General features: G+C 53.2%; 1 protein-coding gene across 4 annotated transcripts in view; it reads right to left on the reverse strand.

Annotated features, from left to right (window-relative positions):
• Positions 1–1,109: 1,109 nt before the first annotated feature.
• The window catches only part of PAX2 (paired box 2), a 76,284-nt gene continuing 59,859 nt past the window's right edge, over positions 1,110–17,534 (reverse strand). For 2 of the 4 annotated variants that reach the window (XM_036065120.2, XM_036065118.2), the window contains 3 exons: positions 3,994–4,095; positions 1,720–1,806; positions 1,110–1,231 (listed from right to left, as the gene is read on the reverse strand). In XM_036065120.2, the coding sequence (XP_035921013.2) occupies positions 1,110–1,231; positions 1,720–1,806; positions 3,994–4,095 (311 nt within the window). Of the gene's footprint in view, positions 1,251–1,719; positions 1,807–3,993; positions 4,096–17,534 lie in introns of all 4 variants that reach the window. The other 2 variants (XM_036065122.2, XM_036065121.2) reach the window with 1 other exon arrangement.

The raw sequence follows: 17,534 nt of genomic DNA on the forward strand, positions 1-17,534 counted from the left end.
CTCTTCAGTTCCTGCCGGAGGAGGAGGCTGGGGGTGGGGGTGGGGGTGGGGGTGGACTGGGCAGCCCCCACTTCCACCCCGCCGCGGCTCAGACGCCAGCTCAGACTCGGCTCCCACCACCGGCAGATCGCGAGTCTGTGTCGGGGGAGGGGACGTCCAGGAGCCGCTCGGCCGGACCAGTGCCCGCGGCCTACGGAAACTGGTCCTGCGGCAGGCACTGGAGAGCCTCGGAAGGGGCGAGGAGTTAGGGAGGAGAGATGGGGAGCGTCGTGGGATGGGAAAAGGACGGGCATGAGGGGAGAATGGAAGGTCGGCAGATGGAAGAGACGCTGAGGTAGGGGCAAGGTGGGGCTGAGAGTCCGGTCCCTAGTAGGAGCGCCTGGGCCCTGGGGAACCCGGCCGTTCAGGTGGGGTGGGGAAGAGCCAAGAGTAGGGCTCGGTGGGTGCGCGCTGCTGGGGCCCCCGTGCCTTGGGTCCCAACTTCGGGAAGACCTGACGACCCCAACCCCGGTCCCAAGAGCCCGGACCCCACGCCCCCATTCCACTCCACCTCGCGGGGCAGGGCACACTCGGAAGGTGGGGGCAGTCCGGCTAGCGCGAGGGTAAGGACTCTTCCCGGAGGGTTCGGCAGCGGGCTCTTCCTCCTTCTGCGGAAAATCGTTTTGTTCTTAATTTCCTTCGCCCAGTCCCTCCAGCGAAGCCTCCCGGCGCCGGAGCTTCCGAGGCGGGCTGCTCCGGGGCCTGGGCCGCGCTGCACTCCGTGCTGATTGTGTGTCACACAAACGTGTCCCCCGCGCGCAGCGGCGGGCCCGGCCAGGGTCGGGCGGCGTGGCTGGTCCGTTCCGGGGCCGGCTCCGGCCAAGCCCGGGCGAGCTGGGGCGCGCCCTCCTCCCGACGCCGCGCGGTCCAGGCAGGCGGGGAGGGGCGGCGGGCGGGGTTGGGGGCGGCGGGCCCGGGCCTGAGGGCCCCGCCCGCGGCTCCACCCGTCCTGTCCGGCCTTCGACGGGGTGGTGTGAAGGGCTGCAGGGTTCCTGGGATGGGGGTGGGGCTGGGGCGGCGGCCGGGAGGCATCGCGTCGCGTCGGTCCTCCCTCCCTCCGGGGTGGGCGGTCAGACGGGGACGATGTGGAGGCCGAAGCTGTCGGCCTGAAGCTTGATGTGGTCCCCGCGGTAACTAGTGGCGGTCATAGGCAGCGGCAGCAGCGGCAGGGGCGGAGCCCCGGGGGGCGGCACTATAATAATAAGGGGAACCTGGAAGTTAACACAGGAGAAGAATGGGCTGGGTGAGAGGACAAACAGGAGAACAAAAAAGGAAAGAAAAGCAAAGACCTCCCGGGGCTGGGGTCTGGCGGGATCGGGGCAGGGACACCTTGGTTGGGCTACGGGGCCGGTCGCCCCCGGGAGAGCTTCATTCACCGGTGGGAGAGGGACCCGATCGATCGGTGACCGCCGCCCGAGTGGGGGGACCTTCTAGAGGGACCGAGGGTGGGGGCGGCGCAGAGCCTTCTAGCCCCGGCGGAGGGAGAGAAAAGGAGGGAAGGGGCGGGAGGCGCGGACGTCCTCAAGGGATCCCGGGACCTCAGTGCTGCACTAACGAGCCCGCCCGCCCGGCACCCGAACGTTGGGTCGCGGGGAGTCGGCCCGGCGTCGGAAGCAGCCCGGCCGAGCTGGCCCGCGGGCGGACGCGCTGAGCCGCCGGCCAGCCAGGTGGCGTACTCACTTAGTAAGGCGGGGTTGCTGAATCTCCAAGCCTCGTTGTAGGCCGTGTACTGGGGGTGGCTGTACGGGTTGCCGGAGAACTCGCTCCCTGCGGGAGGGTGGTGGAGTGGGGATCAGACACGCGCAACGCCGGGGCGGACCCGACGTGCCCGGCCAACGGCCTCCGCCGGGTCCGAGGCGCAGGTGCGGCGGGCAGAGCAATGCCCGCCAAGGGCGTGAGGGCAGACGGAGGCAGAGCAATCCACCGGGTCTGCGTGGGGAGAGCCCATGGTGGGGAGGGTGCAGAAGCACGGACACGGGCCTGGGGGCTTGGGGCTCCCCGAGGTGGCGCTCCGGACCACCAGGGAAGGGTTTGTTCCGGGTCCCAGCGCGTCTACCCCGCTGCTTTGGGGGCCAGGGCCTTTTTAGTAGACACTCTGGTTCTAGGAGCCATAGCCCCACGGGGTGGAAGCGGGGTGGGGGGGGAGGGGAAGGTGGCAAAGGAAGGCCCTCGGGACACTTTGTCCCAGAAAGTCCTAAGAATGGCATCTCAGCAAGGTGCCAACGCAAGGGGTGGGGGCTCTGCTGGGAAACACCCCCCTCCCGCCTTTCCCTCGAGAGATTCGATACACGGGCCACGCAGCAGGAGAAGGAGGCGGTGGGAAGCAGGTGGACTGCCCGCCGGTCCGTGAGCGTTTAGCCGAGGGCCCCGTGGGCTGGGAGCCGTTGGAAGCTGCTTCCCTCCCTCCGCGGGAGAAAGGCCAGGCCTCCGGGTTTCCCCCTCGCCCTTTCTCCTGTGTGATGACCCCAGACTGTTTACAGTGATCCCTAACCGCGGGTTAAGTAGAGGAGAAGGGGCCCCTCTCCGAGAGGGAGCTGGGGTGGGGGTGGGGGATGCAGCCACTGGAAAGCCTGTTTATTGACGAGGAGGGAAAGCATGCGTGCAGCAGGATAATGAGCTTCTGAGCTCAACTGTGACCAAGAGGAACTGAGCTATCTCCTTCCCCATCGCTAATGAAACAAGTGTAATTTCCTCATCAGCACTAGATTCTGTTTAACGACTCCCCCCTTGCCACCATGAGCTCTCTGCTGCTCCCCTCATCCCCACCTCCTTGCAGACACCCCCTCCCTCACCCCCACCTCTCTAAGACCTTCTCCAGCCTCCACCTGCTCACTGCTGGGACTTTCCCAGAAGAATCTCCTTGTCCCCAACACTTCTACCCCCACTCCAGATCTGGGCAGGAATCCCCTCATCCACACCTCCCAGCTCTCCTTAGCCAGTCCCTCTAACTCCCTTCAGCCCCTGTGGTACAGCACCCTGCCGCAGTCTCCCTCTTTGCCACCGCCCATCCCTTCAAGCTCTGCTTAGCCAGGGCTGTCCCTGGATGGACATCCGGGAATGGGGCTAGTCACCCTCTTCTATCCTCCCCCACCATGGGGGTTGTGCGTCAGGGGAGGGCCGCCAGCAGGAGTGGGCTGCAGGCCCAGCGAGTCTCACCCTCTTTAAGACAAGAGTGTTTTGGTGTTTCTGCGAATAGAAACTTCAACTCTCTGGCTTCAAGCTCAGCTCCCAATCATGGGTGAGAGGTTGGGAAGAGCACAACATCCAGATGCAGTCCTCAGACCCAAAGTCCGGCCTCTGCCTCTCTGATCCACACAGTCCAGACCCAACTCCTCAGGAGCAACGAAGGCCCCGGTTCCTCTGAGGAGGCGTCGTGCTCTAGCTTGTCTCTTGGAAGCCAATGTCTCTCTGGGTCCTGCCATAGCCTGTCCTCTGTTCCTCTTTCCTTAGGGACCAGCTCCCTCTTCTCCCTGGGGTGGGGTCAGTTCCCCACACTGGTTTTCCCTGTGGGTTGGTGTGGACCAGGGTGGCTTTGTCTGAGTGACTGACAATGCCCCTGGAAATGGTTCTTGGCTCCAAGTTTCCATGGAAACCAGGGCAGGCTCTTCCAAGCAGTGTCAGCTGGCTGGGGGTGGGCTGGGGCACAGAGAGGAGCTGAGGCTGAGTGCTCCCCAGGCGCAGGCTCAGGGGGGTGGGCACTGTGGAGGGGGCATGACATACAGTGGGGTGCACACAGGGGCCACTTCTGCAAACTCCCTCCCTGCGTTGCTCATGAGGGAGGATGAGGGACCAACTGCAGCCTCTAAGGAGAGAGGGATGGAACAGCAATGGTTTGGGCGGGAAGGGACATTGGGTCTCCCCCCACCCTCAGCCTCAGACTACAGACCACTCAGCAGCTCACCCACAATTTAGTCACCCCCACCTAAATTAGGCAGCTGCAGAATTGTCACCTACCAGGCACCATTCCTGCCAGGGTGGAGGTGGGGTAGCTTCCCTGGCCAGTGGGGGGCACGTGAGGGGGGTAACCAGGCAGGGTGGTGCTCGCCATGTCACGACCTGGAAAAACACAAAGGGGAAGGGGTGAGGCCTGGAAGAGAGAGGCCTGCCTCTCTGCTCACACCAGGGTACTTCGTGGGAAGGAAAGTCTTAGAAAGGAAAGAGCTGTGCGCCGACGTGTGGGAGAATATCTGAACGAGCAGGTGCGGGTGTGCCTTGACACGTGTTTAAGTTTGTTCCCTAAGTGCCCTGCGTTCGGCTGTCACCTCTGCTCTGCGTAGCGCTTTGCGTCTCTCTGTGTGCGTTTATGTGCACATGTGTTTCCCCTTGCTTGTGTCTCTTTGTAGCCCAAACCCAGACGGAGAAGGGAGGGAGATGACCTGCTTTTATTCCTCCTCTCAGGCCACATATTCAGCTGTGGTTTCTCCAGGAGCCAAATGGACCTCTATCATCTTGCCCACCTCTCTAGCACCCCATTTTTCCTTCAGGCTTGGAGGATACCCCCACCCCCACCCGTACTGGGGCTGATGGTCTTCCTTGTCCCCTCTAGGTAGAGCTGCAGGTGCTGGGCCTGGCAGGTGTGGAGAGTGGGGGGAGGGGGGTTGTGCAGCCAGTGGGCTATTTTGCTGTTAGGGTTTATGGCATTTAAACGATAGAAAACCATCCCTGAAGTGAAAGCCAGGAGCTTTGAGCCAACAGCTCAAGTGGATCAGATAAAGTTCCAATGAGCAGAACCTGCTCCCCCCATGAGCTGCTGGACTTCTGTCCCTGGAAACTTCTGCTAGCCAGAGTCTGGAGGGTGGGAGGCAGGGCTTTCCTTAGCAGTGTCCTGGAGTGAAGGTAAAGCAAGCCAATATTAGGGAGCCACCCTAGTCCACAGACATCTCTGGGACACAGCTACACCTGAGTGGCCTCCTTTCCTTGCCTGTCCCCTCCAGCGCCACAAAGGGATCACCACCTGACTTGCAATTTATGCCCCAATCTTTAATGACAATAATTTGCCCTCTTCCCTCTCCCACATTTCCATGCCCTAGAGACAATGTGATGCTCTCCTGGGTGCCATTTATCCTCTCCAGATCCCCCTTATCCTCTTCAGCCTGTGCCACTCTCCCACCCTCGTGCCTCTGTCTGGCCCTAAGAAGGCAAAGTGTGGCTGGGGGAAGAACTATGCATATCTGGCCCAGCTCATTTTCTTTTCATCAGTTGCCCTAGTCTTCATCCTCCCTATGGCTATTCCAAAGCGCCCCTTGCTCTCCTTGCCACTCTATCCTTGAATTTCACCTCATCTCCTACTTTTCTGAGACCTGAGTTTCCTCACTCCTCCCTTAACACATCTGAGTGATTCATCTTTCCCTAAGTATACAGAGCTTCAGCTCAGCTTTTTGTATTTCCAGCTGCCTGCTGAACATTTTCATCAGCTGTCCCACTGTCACCTCAAACCTAATGGGAATAAAAGCCAACTCATCTTCCCCCCAATCAGGTGTATTGAAGAACTTCTTGAAGACCACCAAACCAAAAAACTTTGGAATCCTTCTTTTGTTTTGAGAGAAAGCACTTGTGAGCGGGGGGACGGGGGTGGGCAGAGGGAGCATGAGAGAGAGAATCTTAAGCAGGCTCCACTCCCAACCCGACACAGGGCTCGATCTCATGACCCTGAACAACCCTGAGATCATGACCTGAGCTGAAATCAAGAGTCAGATGCTTAACTGACTGAGCCACCCAGGTGCCCTGAAATCCTTCTTGATATAGCCTGTGTCCTTCCCCTCTGGATGAAGTCAGTCACCAAGTGTTACCAATTCCCCTTAGCAACGTCTGTTACATTGGCCCCATCTCCATTTCGTCTACAGCTTCCAGAGCTCAGCTCCTGAGCACAAGCCCCTGATCTGCCGCAACAGCGCTTTTGCTTGTATTCCCTGCCTGCACATTCTTGCCCCTCCAGTCTATCCCAGGTGTGGCTGCCCGGCTAGTCCTCATGAAACGTTGCTTTCAACATATCACTTCCCTTGTGAAAACCACCACTGATTCTCTGTAGTCCACAGCTGGAATCTACACTCTGCCAGGCTTTCAAAGCCTCCTGAGTACTCTCCCCATCTGACTTTCTCAGCTCTGATTCTCACTCCGCCTGGTTTGGTTGGACTGTTTTCACAGACGTGTGTGCTGTGGAAACTCTCTGTGCTTTTGCTGTATCATTTTCTTCTTCCTCATAGTTTCCCCTCTCTCTCCAACTCAAGCCTTAAAATGCCTACCATTCTACCCATCAGGGAAGTTTCTTTCTTCTAAACTTCTACAGTGTCTGTGCTGCATGGTTGAGCACGTCATTACATTCCATAAGGCATCAGACCTGTTTCATATTATGGCTCGCCTCCTCAAATAGACCATAATCAAACTGAGGGCAGGGTCCCGTCTTCTGCTCTGTCTTGGATAGCTGAGAAATCAATAAACGATGCTCAGTAAATGCTTTACTGATTGATTCTCTAGCACTTTATTGCACTCATAGCCAATTCCCGGTGGGTTGTACTGTTTTCTAATTGTTTCATGTGTGTTGGTCTCCTTTGAAGAGGTAAAGGCTGGGACAAAACGTAAATGCTGAAATCTGCTTTTTCTCTAAAAACAGTCTGAACAGGGATTATGAATTTTTATAAGATGGGGAGAGATGACAGTGACTTATTGTGACTCAGTTTTATCATGAAATAGAACGCTTCTCCTGCATACCTAATATAGCGAAGATTTTACATTTCCTAAAACTCAAGAACAGACAACAGAGCAGAACTGTCAGACAAGAGATCACTTCAGACTCCCAGGGAGACAGAAGAAAGAACCTGCATCTGCTTTGTTGTGGGTTTTCTTTCACTGACTTCTATTGTTAATAAAAGTTTTATTCCTCCTGCCCATCTCTCAGTGGAGTGGGTCTGAAGTGGACGAGGACAGCAATATCTATCAATTCCTTGAGAGATTAATAATATGGCATTTGTTGGTCAAAAGGCCCCAAGACAGAGGAGAGTTAGGGAAGAGGCAGAGGTTTTGCAATTAAAAAGATATAGAAACCCAATTCCTCCTGGTCCTGTGATCTTAATGCCTACAAAGCATTCAGAGAAAGAAGTATGCTTCTTTCTTTAAAAACAGGAATTTAAATGCACCCGAATTCTGATTTTCAGCCTCCTGGTTCCTACAACCTGTCACACATGAATTCCTTGTAATCTAAGGTTTTGTCATACAATTCCCTACCTGGCTTCAGGAGAGAGGAAGAAAGGCCGGATGCCTAGAAAGGTGTCTCCAGCTAAGTTGGAGTTACCCTATCGCGATGTTTATTTCCACTGGCTTTTCCTCTCGCAAAACAGTCAGGCTAACTTGCGGCATACAGAAACTTCTGCTTGCTGCAAGTTGCCCTGAGAACTGTTCACTGAAAGACACATTTCTAAATTCTGGTTAAAAAACTGAATCCGGGAAGTGCCATTCAGACATTTTTAAAATGTGAGAGAAGAGGCCCATGATGAGGAAGAAGCATACTTGCTTCCCGGTGTTTGGCACACAGCCGTGCTGTTCTATCCCATGACATCAGCATCACCATAAAGAGGTGCCCGTCAGGAGCCCTGAACCAACAGAGGCGTAAGCCACCGCATACAAAGCACTCCCAATGGCTTCATTAGTACACAGGGGACACCTGAAGAGGAGGAAAAAATTGACCAAACTCTTGCCAGAGCCATATATTCTTCTGGAACACCATTGTCAATAATGGAAAACACATACTGCAGGAAGTTTTCAAATTACTAAGACCGTCACACCATTTGCCCACAGCGTTCTTGGAGCAAGCCTCTTTTAGTGAGAGATATGAACGCGTAATGGAAGGTGTGCAAGGAAGAATCAACAGAGCACCGTAGACGGATGGACAGAGGGGAGCGGAGACGGGCTTTAGAACTGTAAGCACAACCACCCCCTAAAAACAAACAAGCAAAAGCACAGAAAGAGGAGAAAACAGCGACATGGCAAAATACATCAGTTACAAAGCATGTGCCGCCCAAAAGAAGACAGGGAGCAGCAAGGTGCTTTGCTCACCCCCAATGCCGGTCACGGGACAACAGCACCAAGAATCACAAATGGATAAAAACAAAAACCCACATATTACCAGGGGGATGGGCATGTCGTGTGGGAGACGTGCTTCCTAAGATCACAAAGTTTTAAAGATGGATGAACCTTCGAGATGATCTGTCTAACCTCCTTGTCTCCAAGTTGAGAAAATGGAGGCGCAAAGGCATAATGACTTCCTCATGGCCAAACGGGAGAGCCCACGTTCGAAGCTATGTCTGTCGCACACTGCCTTTGAATGACAACATGAAACCAGATAATCCCCAAAAGGGCTGAAGGAAAGGAAACGAAGTCACCCAACAAGCAAAAATCTCCTATCGTCACTGTTGTCATTAAGACGAGGCAAGAAAAACAGGACATAAAGAATAAAATACTGACACTGAAAGTCTGTAGTAAAACTCCATGGGGTGGAGTATTAATCTCCTTGGAGAGTTTTCTAAAAAACAAAGAGGCTGTTCAAGAAACAGTAGTAGTTGAGAATCTTAAAGTACCCAGAAGTGTTAGAAGCACTGTACTTGATGAGGATGAATTCTCAGTTCAACTGCGGAAGTCCCCGAAGAGTCTACAGCCAATTTCTACAGCAATCACTGCATCTGAATCAGACAGTGCACTTTTGTCAGACATTCCTTACCAAATGGGCCAGATCAAATCAACTGTTTTGGAGAATCTAAGTGCAGTTCCTCTTACAAGTACAGAGAACAGCAAAGGGAATGACTTTATTAAGAAATTGGAAAATTTCAGTCACCAGATAATTTATGCTGTTTTGTCAGCTCTAAGACTCTAGGACAGAGTTGCGTTTCTACTTAAGCTAGACTAGCTAGCCTTCACTGAGCACCTACTACAGCTAGGCACCGTCCTAAATATTTTCTATGTCTTATCTCTTTTAATTCTCGTATCAACCAATGATGTTGATCTGTTTTTAATCCCCACTGTATAGATGAAAAACTGAAACTCAGAGGGACTAAGTATTATGTTCAAGATTCCACAGATAGTAGATGGCAGAATCTGGATGAACAGAACAAGCAGTATACTTGGGAACTGATTCTAGAATGACATCCTTGAATATTATAGACTCAGAAAATAGGTATTTGGTCCAGGAGAGTAACCTGGGATTATGCTAAGTGAATCCTTTCTAAAACAACATCTTGTTGCTTCTTGTTGCTTGCGTGCTTCAGGTTCTTCCATTTTCTACAGCAAGGATTTTAAACTGGGGTTCATTGATTCCGTAGGACTCCATGGATGCGCTTCACAGGGTCCATATAAAGCCATACATCAAATGTTATAGGTACACATATATAATATCTAGAGGGCTTTTGTCATACTCTCAAAAGTATTCATGACTCGAATATGGATAAACAGTATTTATAACAAAGCAAAAGAACCTGTTCTTTGGCATAAGAAAGACACCAATTTGTTTAAATGTACTTGAATTGTACCAATAGACAAGTCTGCTCATACAAAGAACAGCAAAATAACAGGTGAAGGAGCAGAGAGGCTGATCGCAAGTGAGGAAAACGTCAGCATCCACAAGACCCAGGAAATAATAAAAACGCAGCCGCCAAAGCGGCAGAGATGCTCTGGCCTCGTGATGACTCAGACCACAAGACTTATTAGACATAGATTTATACAGCAAAAGTTCTATTCAGTGAGTGTAGAGATGCTTTTCCTCAGCATCGTTCTCTGAAAATGAGCACTTCTGCTATCCACTTGACACTGTGGAGGACCCTAAGGCCAGAAAACATAACTCTTGTTTTACTATCCTATTCTCAAGTTTTGTCTGCTTCTCATAAGGTCGTGAAGATGAAGACATTAGATTGTTCCAAGGTTGGCAGTCTGCGCCCGCATTTGACACAAGCATTTATAATACTTCCAAGAACACAGTTATTAAATTTGTAATTACTGCCTACATATACTGTACATTTACATTGACTATACCAATTATGATCACTTTATGACCAATCCAAGTTTACATAATACACTGAAGTAACAAACTTTAAATCTGTAAAAACTGCCTTTAAAGGACAGGAAAAGAATTTTCTGTATGTTTCATTTTGTTTCTTATTTCCCATGTTTCTGAATCCTCCCCAAGGTTTCTACGGGGGTGGGGGTGGGGGTGGGGCGGCGCAGAGGTGCCCGCGTGAGAGCCCCCAGCCCAGGCACTGGGTTGGCCCCAGAGCTCTTCATCCTGAGCCTTGCCTGCTCTGGGTTCCAGCAGAGGGGGCTGTGCCCGCAGCTCAGGTGGCTGCTCTCCTAGCTGATCTTGCTTCCCACACAGCTGGACCTTTCGTCCCTGCTGTGTCCTAGGCAGGGATGCTGCCGGGATCTGTGTGGGCTCAGGAAGGTCTGCACCCTGTCAGCCAACCAGCTGTGTATAACCAGTTATGCTTTTCCCACCCCTTCTCCTTCCAGCACACTGCCCTCATCTGGGGCCATGGTCGCCTGCTGCCCTAGGACCCCCCAAGAGGTGGCTTCCTTTTAACTCAGCTGGACCGTGGTTGGAGCTGCAGCCTCCGGATCCTGGGAGAAGGCTAGGGAGTGTTGGCGAGTATCACATTTTCAGAAGCTTGAAAGGGAGTCTGGCTATCTTCTAGAGAAGGAAACTGAGGCTCAGAGAGAGGGGAAGACATCCCAGCCCTCTCCTCCTTCACTTCTCCAAGCTGCCTTCTCTAGCTCCTTTAGCATATCGCAAGTGGAGACTGGAGTCGGCAGGTGCCCCGGCGCTGGGGAGGCTGGGCTCAACTCACCGATGGGCTCCGAGCACCAGAGACCCTCATGCTGGGTGGGCAAAGGTTAAGCCTGTTTGCACAGTCTCCCGATACTCCAGGTCTCCCAGTTCCTCTCCGGCTTTATTTTGTTCTCTGAGAGCACTGAATTGTCAGCTTTAATCCTTCCAAAAGCGCAGCGTTTTTCAGGCGCTCTGTGTAAGTGAAACCCTAATCCCAAGGAAAACGGCCACTTAAGCTGCTGGAGCATTAGGCTGCTCTGGAAGCGGGCCCTCGGACTTCCTCCCTCCCTGCCTGGCAGCCCAGGGAGGAGAGGGGAGGATTCCAGGCTGAAGGGAGCAAAGCCCTCTCAGAAGTAACAATGGTGGCAGGGCTTGCCTCCCAAAGCTCAGGGTTGAAAAAGTGCTGGCTTGTTTGTTCTGAGGCTGATAGCAGCGAAGGAAAGATTCTGATCGCCCTAGGGAGGCAGTGTGTGTATGTGTTTGGGGGAGAAGGGGTCTTCCTGTCCCTTGGGGGCTGGCTGGCTCTCTGGGGGAAACAGGCTTTCAGGTCTTACCTAGGTGGCTTTGAGGCCACCGGGAGTCATTTCGGAGCCCTTGGTCCCAGTGCATACCTGTAATATTCATTGGGACACCACCATTTAGGATTTCTGGTCATTCAGAAAAGACTGAGTTGACTGATTTTACTTTTACTTAGCCAATCTTTTCTTCTCAGAAAGTGCCAAATAATGGAGTAAACAAGCTCAGTGCCAGGAGATCCCCTTTTGGAGAATTCTCCTTTGGGACACCCCAAGCATCTCTAAACATCTACATAACAGCTGAGAGGTTCTCCATAACCTAGTTAATCATAAAAATGGTGCCCAGTGCTTTCTATTAGGCAGCGCTTTGTTTCCCTGAGTTGGCTACTATATGCACTTGAAATAGAGATCATCGATTTCTTAAAAATATTTTGATTCATATTAAAACTGGCCCCTCTCCCTGATCTCTACATGGATCAGTGAGCCCTGGCAGTGTGGAGGACTAAGCACAGTCCATTTGGGGTGCTCAGCCTTTGGGTCTCATGGGTGGAGGAAAGAGATGAAGGGAGAAGTCAAGAGAAAGGCCCAAGGTAATGGGCCACATCTGAGCTCAGCTTAGAAGACCATGGTACTGCATCTTTGCTAAAATACCCGGGAGCCTTTCAGACCTTCTTCATCTTCCCCATGGCTCTCTCCTCCCCTCTGCAGCTCCATTAGCAGCCGCATGTGCTTCTGTCCAAGGCCCCCTGCTGGGATGCACAGCCCATCACCACCGGGGATGGCTGGTAGCACAGACATGGACGTGGATTTAGGATGGAGATTGAGGTGGTACAGCTTTTATTCTGCTCCAGTTCGATCTGACTCTCCCAGGCCTAGAGTGGATTAGTGTTCCTTCTTTTCAATATCCTTTCCCTCTAAAGGTGAACTGGATAAAGGAGGAAGGGAAAGAGCCCAGATCCAATGACTCCCTAGGCTGCAGGCCCAGGGCACCCGCATTATCTGTCAATGTCTCATTGCTATGGAAATGCCCCCGTAATTAAATCAGAGCTGAGGTCTGGGGGCTGGAGGTCCTTGGGGATGTGGCTGGAGGCCTCAGGGATGTTTGGAGGAAGCTAGCTTCATACTATTGGGCCTTCCAGGCCTAAGTAGAGGGTCCAGGGCGCATGGGTGCCACGGAGAAGCCCTCTGGCTTGGTTTGGTCTCCGCAGCAAAGGGCTCCGACTTGTTGTATGTCAGAAGTTGCCCTAGCCCGTTCCTTTCAAGGTTGGAGAGGAGCTCTGATGTCTGTGCCCTAAATTCCTCTAGCTAATCAGGGGCTTTGAGCCGACAGACAAGGCTAGGAGACTCCCAGCCTCCTTTAGAAACATTTCTCAGCCTTTATTGCCCTCTCCTCCCCCGGAGGGGCTGGCCAAGGGCTAAGCTGTTTGTTTTATGGAGGGAAGTGCAGTTGCATTGGAAGGGGGTTGTTAACTACAGGAAAGAGGCAGTTTCTGGAGGTCCTCAGGACTCCCTGCGTAGGAGGAGGAGGGTTTCCCAGGATCCACACTTCTGTCTGCTAAAAGGCCACTTCGCTGACCATCCCAGATCTGGGCAAGGAGTCTGAGCTTCTGAGGGCTCACAACCCTTTCTCAGAAGCTGAGCCTGCACGGTTGGTTCTCACAGGCCTCTAGGACCTGGGGGGTCAGCCCTGCTTTTCAGCTTTGAATTTTGCCTTACTGACTTCCCCTCAATTTACCAGGTTCCAGGAGAAGCTTGGGCTCCCTCTCCCCACCTTGGGCACTCTCCCCTCTTGGGCAGCATCCACATCCTCCGGATCTTAGCTATAGATTCCTTCAGAGCTATAGTCTTAAGGCATCAAGAGAAGTTTCTCCCAAACTCTTGAATAAAACCACCTTCTCTCCCCACTGCCATCCACCCAGGGTAGAGAAGCTAATAAGGCTCTTTCTTCACTGAGGAGGACTGTATTTTCCTTGTCCCTAGCTTTCCAAAGTTCAGACATTTTTCCAAAGGGAAGATTCTCTGCTGACACTTGAGTCTGGGAGCTTGAATAAGCAGGGGACAGGCTCTACTCTCAGGACTGCCTGAGGCTCCTGAACCTCAAAACAGTAAGCTATGTATAAGTGTGGTCTTCCTTCCTTGTCCTTTTTGATTTTTATTACCTGAAGATTAGCTGAGCTGTGGTGGGGAAGGGGATGTGGGATCTGGAACCGTGATAAACACAAAACTAATACTTTGATTTATTTATTTATTTATTTAATATGAAACGTGCTTATTTTATACTTGTTTTTGGACTGTTCTATTATCTCCAGCTCTTGGGGATATTAGTCGTCCTATTTCTTGCTTCTGCTAACTCTCCCTCATGATAGCTTGTATTCACATGAGGTGTGTAATTTTTTGTCGTGAGCTCATCTTTAGTGGTGGAGTCCCATGTGCCCTAGGTTGGGGAATGCCTCTACAGAGAAGGTTTGCCCTGGTTCCTGCTGGGGTTTCTGAGTAGGTTATTATCCTAGACAAATTTTTATGCCAGTTCTTGGCTGGGGGTTCCTGCCACGTACTCAGGTATAAATTTGGCCTCTGAACCAGGGTCAGGCTTGGGGGCTCCATTTTTCATGGAGACAATTTTTCACTCACTTGCTTCCCTGGACCACTGGGATAATCTGCGTGTTTCCCTTTCACAGATGGCGTCTTGCTCTGTTCCCAGCTTTACACAGGGTAATACTCCCTTCTAGCTTCCTGCTTCTTTTGGACTCAAGGTCGTGGCTTCCATCTGCTGTGTGACAACTGCAGTCCCCCCAGTTAGGGTCCACCCCCAGTGTGATACCCCTGGTCGCTCACTTCTTGCTCTGGCTTTGAGTTTCCCTCTCCTTCTGGCACCCGGAGAGTGAGGTTTGCTTATTGTGTTAACAATTCTTGTTGTTACCTTTTTATCCAGCTGTGTTTTGGGGAGTGTAGCCCGCCTTGTTTCTGGACATGGATCTCATTCCTCCCTCACGTCTCTGGGACTAAAAGGAGGGTGGCAAGAACTACCCTCGTGCGAAGCTCTCCCAGTGCTTAGTGCCAATGCCCACTGGAGGCCAGGGAAGCCCGCTCGGGGCAGTAGCTCCGGGGACTGACAGGTGGATTCCTGGGCTGCGAGGGTTAGCCTGGAGAGCCGCCACACACTCCCTGTCTCCCTCCGTGTGGCCGCCAGGGTAGGGAGCCTGCTCTCACCTTCACGGTGGACTTTCACCAGGCCAAGGGACTCTCTAAATGCTCAGGCGCCTCTCCAAGGGACTTGGGGCATCCTGAGACTAGTACTCATCTTCTCCCAGATCAACACTGATGCCAGTGTCCCCTCATGCTCCTCTATGGCTGAAGACCTGGACAGGCACAGGAAGGGAGAGGTCGAGGTGAAGGTCATGGGGATGAGGGGCTCTTTTCTTCCAGTGAAGGGAGATTTGAAGGCACCAGCACACAGCTGGAGCCGGAGTCCTCACTGAAGTCCTGGCCCAGAGGTCCCTGGGACTACGGAGGGGCTGATGACAGCCCCCTCTGGGGTCCTCTGGAAGGGTAAGAAGTTGATAGAAGAAGGTACCAGCCACCGCCAGCCAACCTGAGGAGGCCCGGGGCCAGAGTACCCCCAACCCACTCTCTCCTCTAGCTGGTCCCTTTTTCCTTATCACGTCGGAGAGACTCGGCTCCGTTCCAGACCAGCAGCCTAGAGCAGTGGGCTGGAGAGAAGAGATGCCGCTGAGCTAGAGCAGCCCAGCGGCGGAAGGGAAAGTGGGTGATAAATTTAAATAACCAGCTTGACTTGGCAGCTTGCTCAGTTGTGATGCAGTGAAATTAAAATCTCGGCAGAACTTGCAAACACTACCCAGAAAAATCCGTCTCTCTCCTTGGTTCCAAGATGGAAGGTGGGGAGGGGAGACTATCAGGCCGAGCCGCAGACGCCGCCAGCCAGCCTAGCTTGCAATGTGATTAGCTGTCCTGGCCCACTGGGCCCCACTCTCCCCTCCACACAATAGCCCGGGCTCCTCTCTCCTCTCAGTCCTGACCTTGTGGAACAGCGTATCAAGTGGCTGGTGAAGTTTGAAATCAGCCTCCAGTGCCAGGAGGTGGCAGGAATATCAATAAGGTCGGCTCTCCAGGGTGGGCCAGGGCATTGCTGGGCCGGTTTCCCCAGGGCTCATCCCTGAAGACAGCTGCCTGTCTCCGGGGCGGAAGATGAGCTGGGTGCCTGAGACACGGGGGCTGAGGAGGGGGCCTGAACACCTTAGCAAGCCCGAGCCGGCCTGTGGACACAGATGACCTCCCTGCTCCCTCACGTTTTGCACACAGCTGGCCGGAAAGAGCCTTCCCCCTTTTCATTCTCGACCAAGGTCCGTCACATTCTCCAACAAAATAAGCTTTTTAAGAATCTTCGAGGGGAATTTCTACAAATACACCCAAAGCCTCTCCCATATGCCAGATGTGCTTGAAGTTTTCACAGATGCCAAGATCTTTCTAGAAGAACCTAGCCCAAGTCCACCTCTCGTGTGTCTGCTGTCCTTGCATCACTGCTTACCGCTACCCACAAAGTCCTGGCCCGAAGGCCACCATGCTGGACCCACTCCTGAGGTGGCCCATCACGTCTCTGGGCACTGCCCCGTTTCTCACCTTGACAATACCTCGAGCAAATTCTGTTTGTCCCCATAATAAACACATCATGAATCATTCATCTTTAATAGATTATGCAAATTAGGAGGACATAAAATCAACAAAGATCAATAACTGCAGCCGTTTAATTGCCAGCAAAAACATTTTAAGAATGAGCATAATCTGCAGCCCTTTCTCTGGTAATGGCACCATTAATCCAAACATTGGATCTTGGCCTAAGTGTAGAAAAATCATTCCCTGCCCCCACCTCCTCCCACCTCCCCTCCCCCACCTCTCCACACACTTCTCTCTTTTTGGTAATTTCCAGTTTCTGAGCGAGTTTCCCGTCATTACCACTGGTGAACAGCTCCGAATGTTAATGGTTCTGCTTTTGTTACTCCTCGCTTGATTGAAATGTCGCATACAGATTGAGATGTTAGTGCTAACTTGCCACCTGGGAATGTCAAGCTGGGTCTGAAATGAACTTTTCTCACACTTGGATCCAGATGGATCAGCCGGAGATGTTCCCAGGCTGAGCTGGGACCGTTCCAGGGCCACGGGGGGGGGAGGGGGGGGAGGCGGGCGGGGGATGCTCAAGGTGGAGGCACTTTTCTGCACCAGCCCGAGTTCTCCTGCAGCAGGAACCCTACCCGAAGATCCATCTCTCCACCCCAGGGAGCCCCTGCCTTCTGGACTGTGGCCCCAGGCACAGAGAAGCACAGCTGGGATGAGAGAAAAGTCTCCTGGGCTCTCTTTCATCAGCGGCCTGGGTGGGCCACCTTCAGGAAGTGGCCACTGAAACTCTCAGCAGATGAGAAGGGTGGCCTGGCCTGCACCATCTCTCTGCCTTGGGTCAGAACACCCAGCAGCTCAGAGAGCTTCCACGTTGGCCAAGGAGGGCTCATGTCAAGGGCCAGTTGATAATAGGCTATGTCCTGACCCAGCTAAGGTTGTCACTCCCAAAAGCCCCATCTGGTTCCCTGACACTTCCAGAACTCAATCTCTGATCACCTAGCAAAAGAGCTCAACCTTGTCTGGGCCAGAAACTGTTGTACCAGGACACCCCATGAGGAGAGCCCGGGAAAGCTAAGGACAGGGCTCTCCCAAGCCCACAGGTGGAAGCTGGATGGCCACTCACAGCCCGGCTCGGGCCTGAGCCCTACTCAGATCAGCTCCACGCCAGAACCAGGGCCTTGCTCCCTGCCTTTGCCACCAGCTATGACGATGGCTGCCTACAGCCCTGCTGCCAGGTCCCCGGGCCGCCTCCGCCCGCCTCGCTCAGCAGGTAACGCCTCAGTGTCTCCCAATCCCCACCGAGACCCTTCTCAATCATTCTGTCTCCCAAGGAACAAACGGCACATTGGCTTTAGTGTCTCCAGAATAATTAGGTGAATTTTAATAACACCTCAATGTGTGTTTCTCCCACTTGGGCACTTTCCTGGCCCGGAAACCCTTCTGCAGTGCCAGACGCCTTCCACAGCCTGCAGCTCTGCGGCCTAGAGCTTCCTTAGCTGGGCCCTTCGCTGACCACACCTCGGCCTTCTTCCCATCGAGCTGCC

This window comes from Halichoerus grypus, chromosome 7 (assembly GCF_964656455.1).
Source record: "Halichoerus grypus chromosome 7, mHalGry1.hap1.1, whole genome shotgun sequence".
In the NCBI taxonomy this organism is placed as follows: domain Eukaryota; kingdom Metazoa; phylum Chordata; class Mammalia; order Carnivora; family Phocidae; genus Halichoerus; species Halichoerus grypus.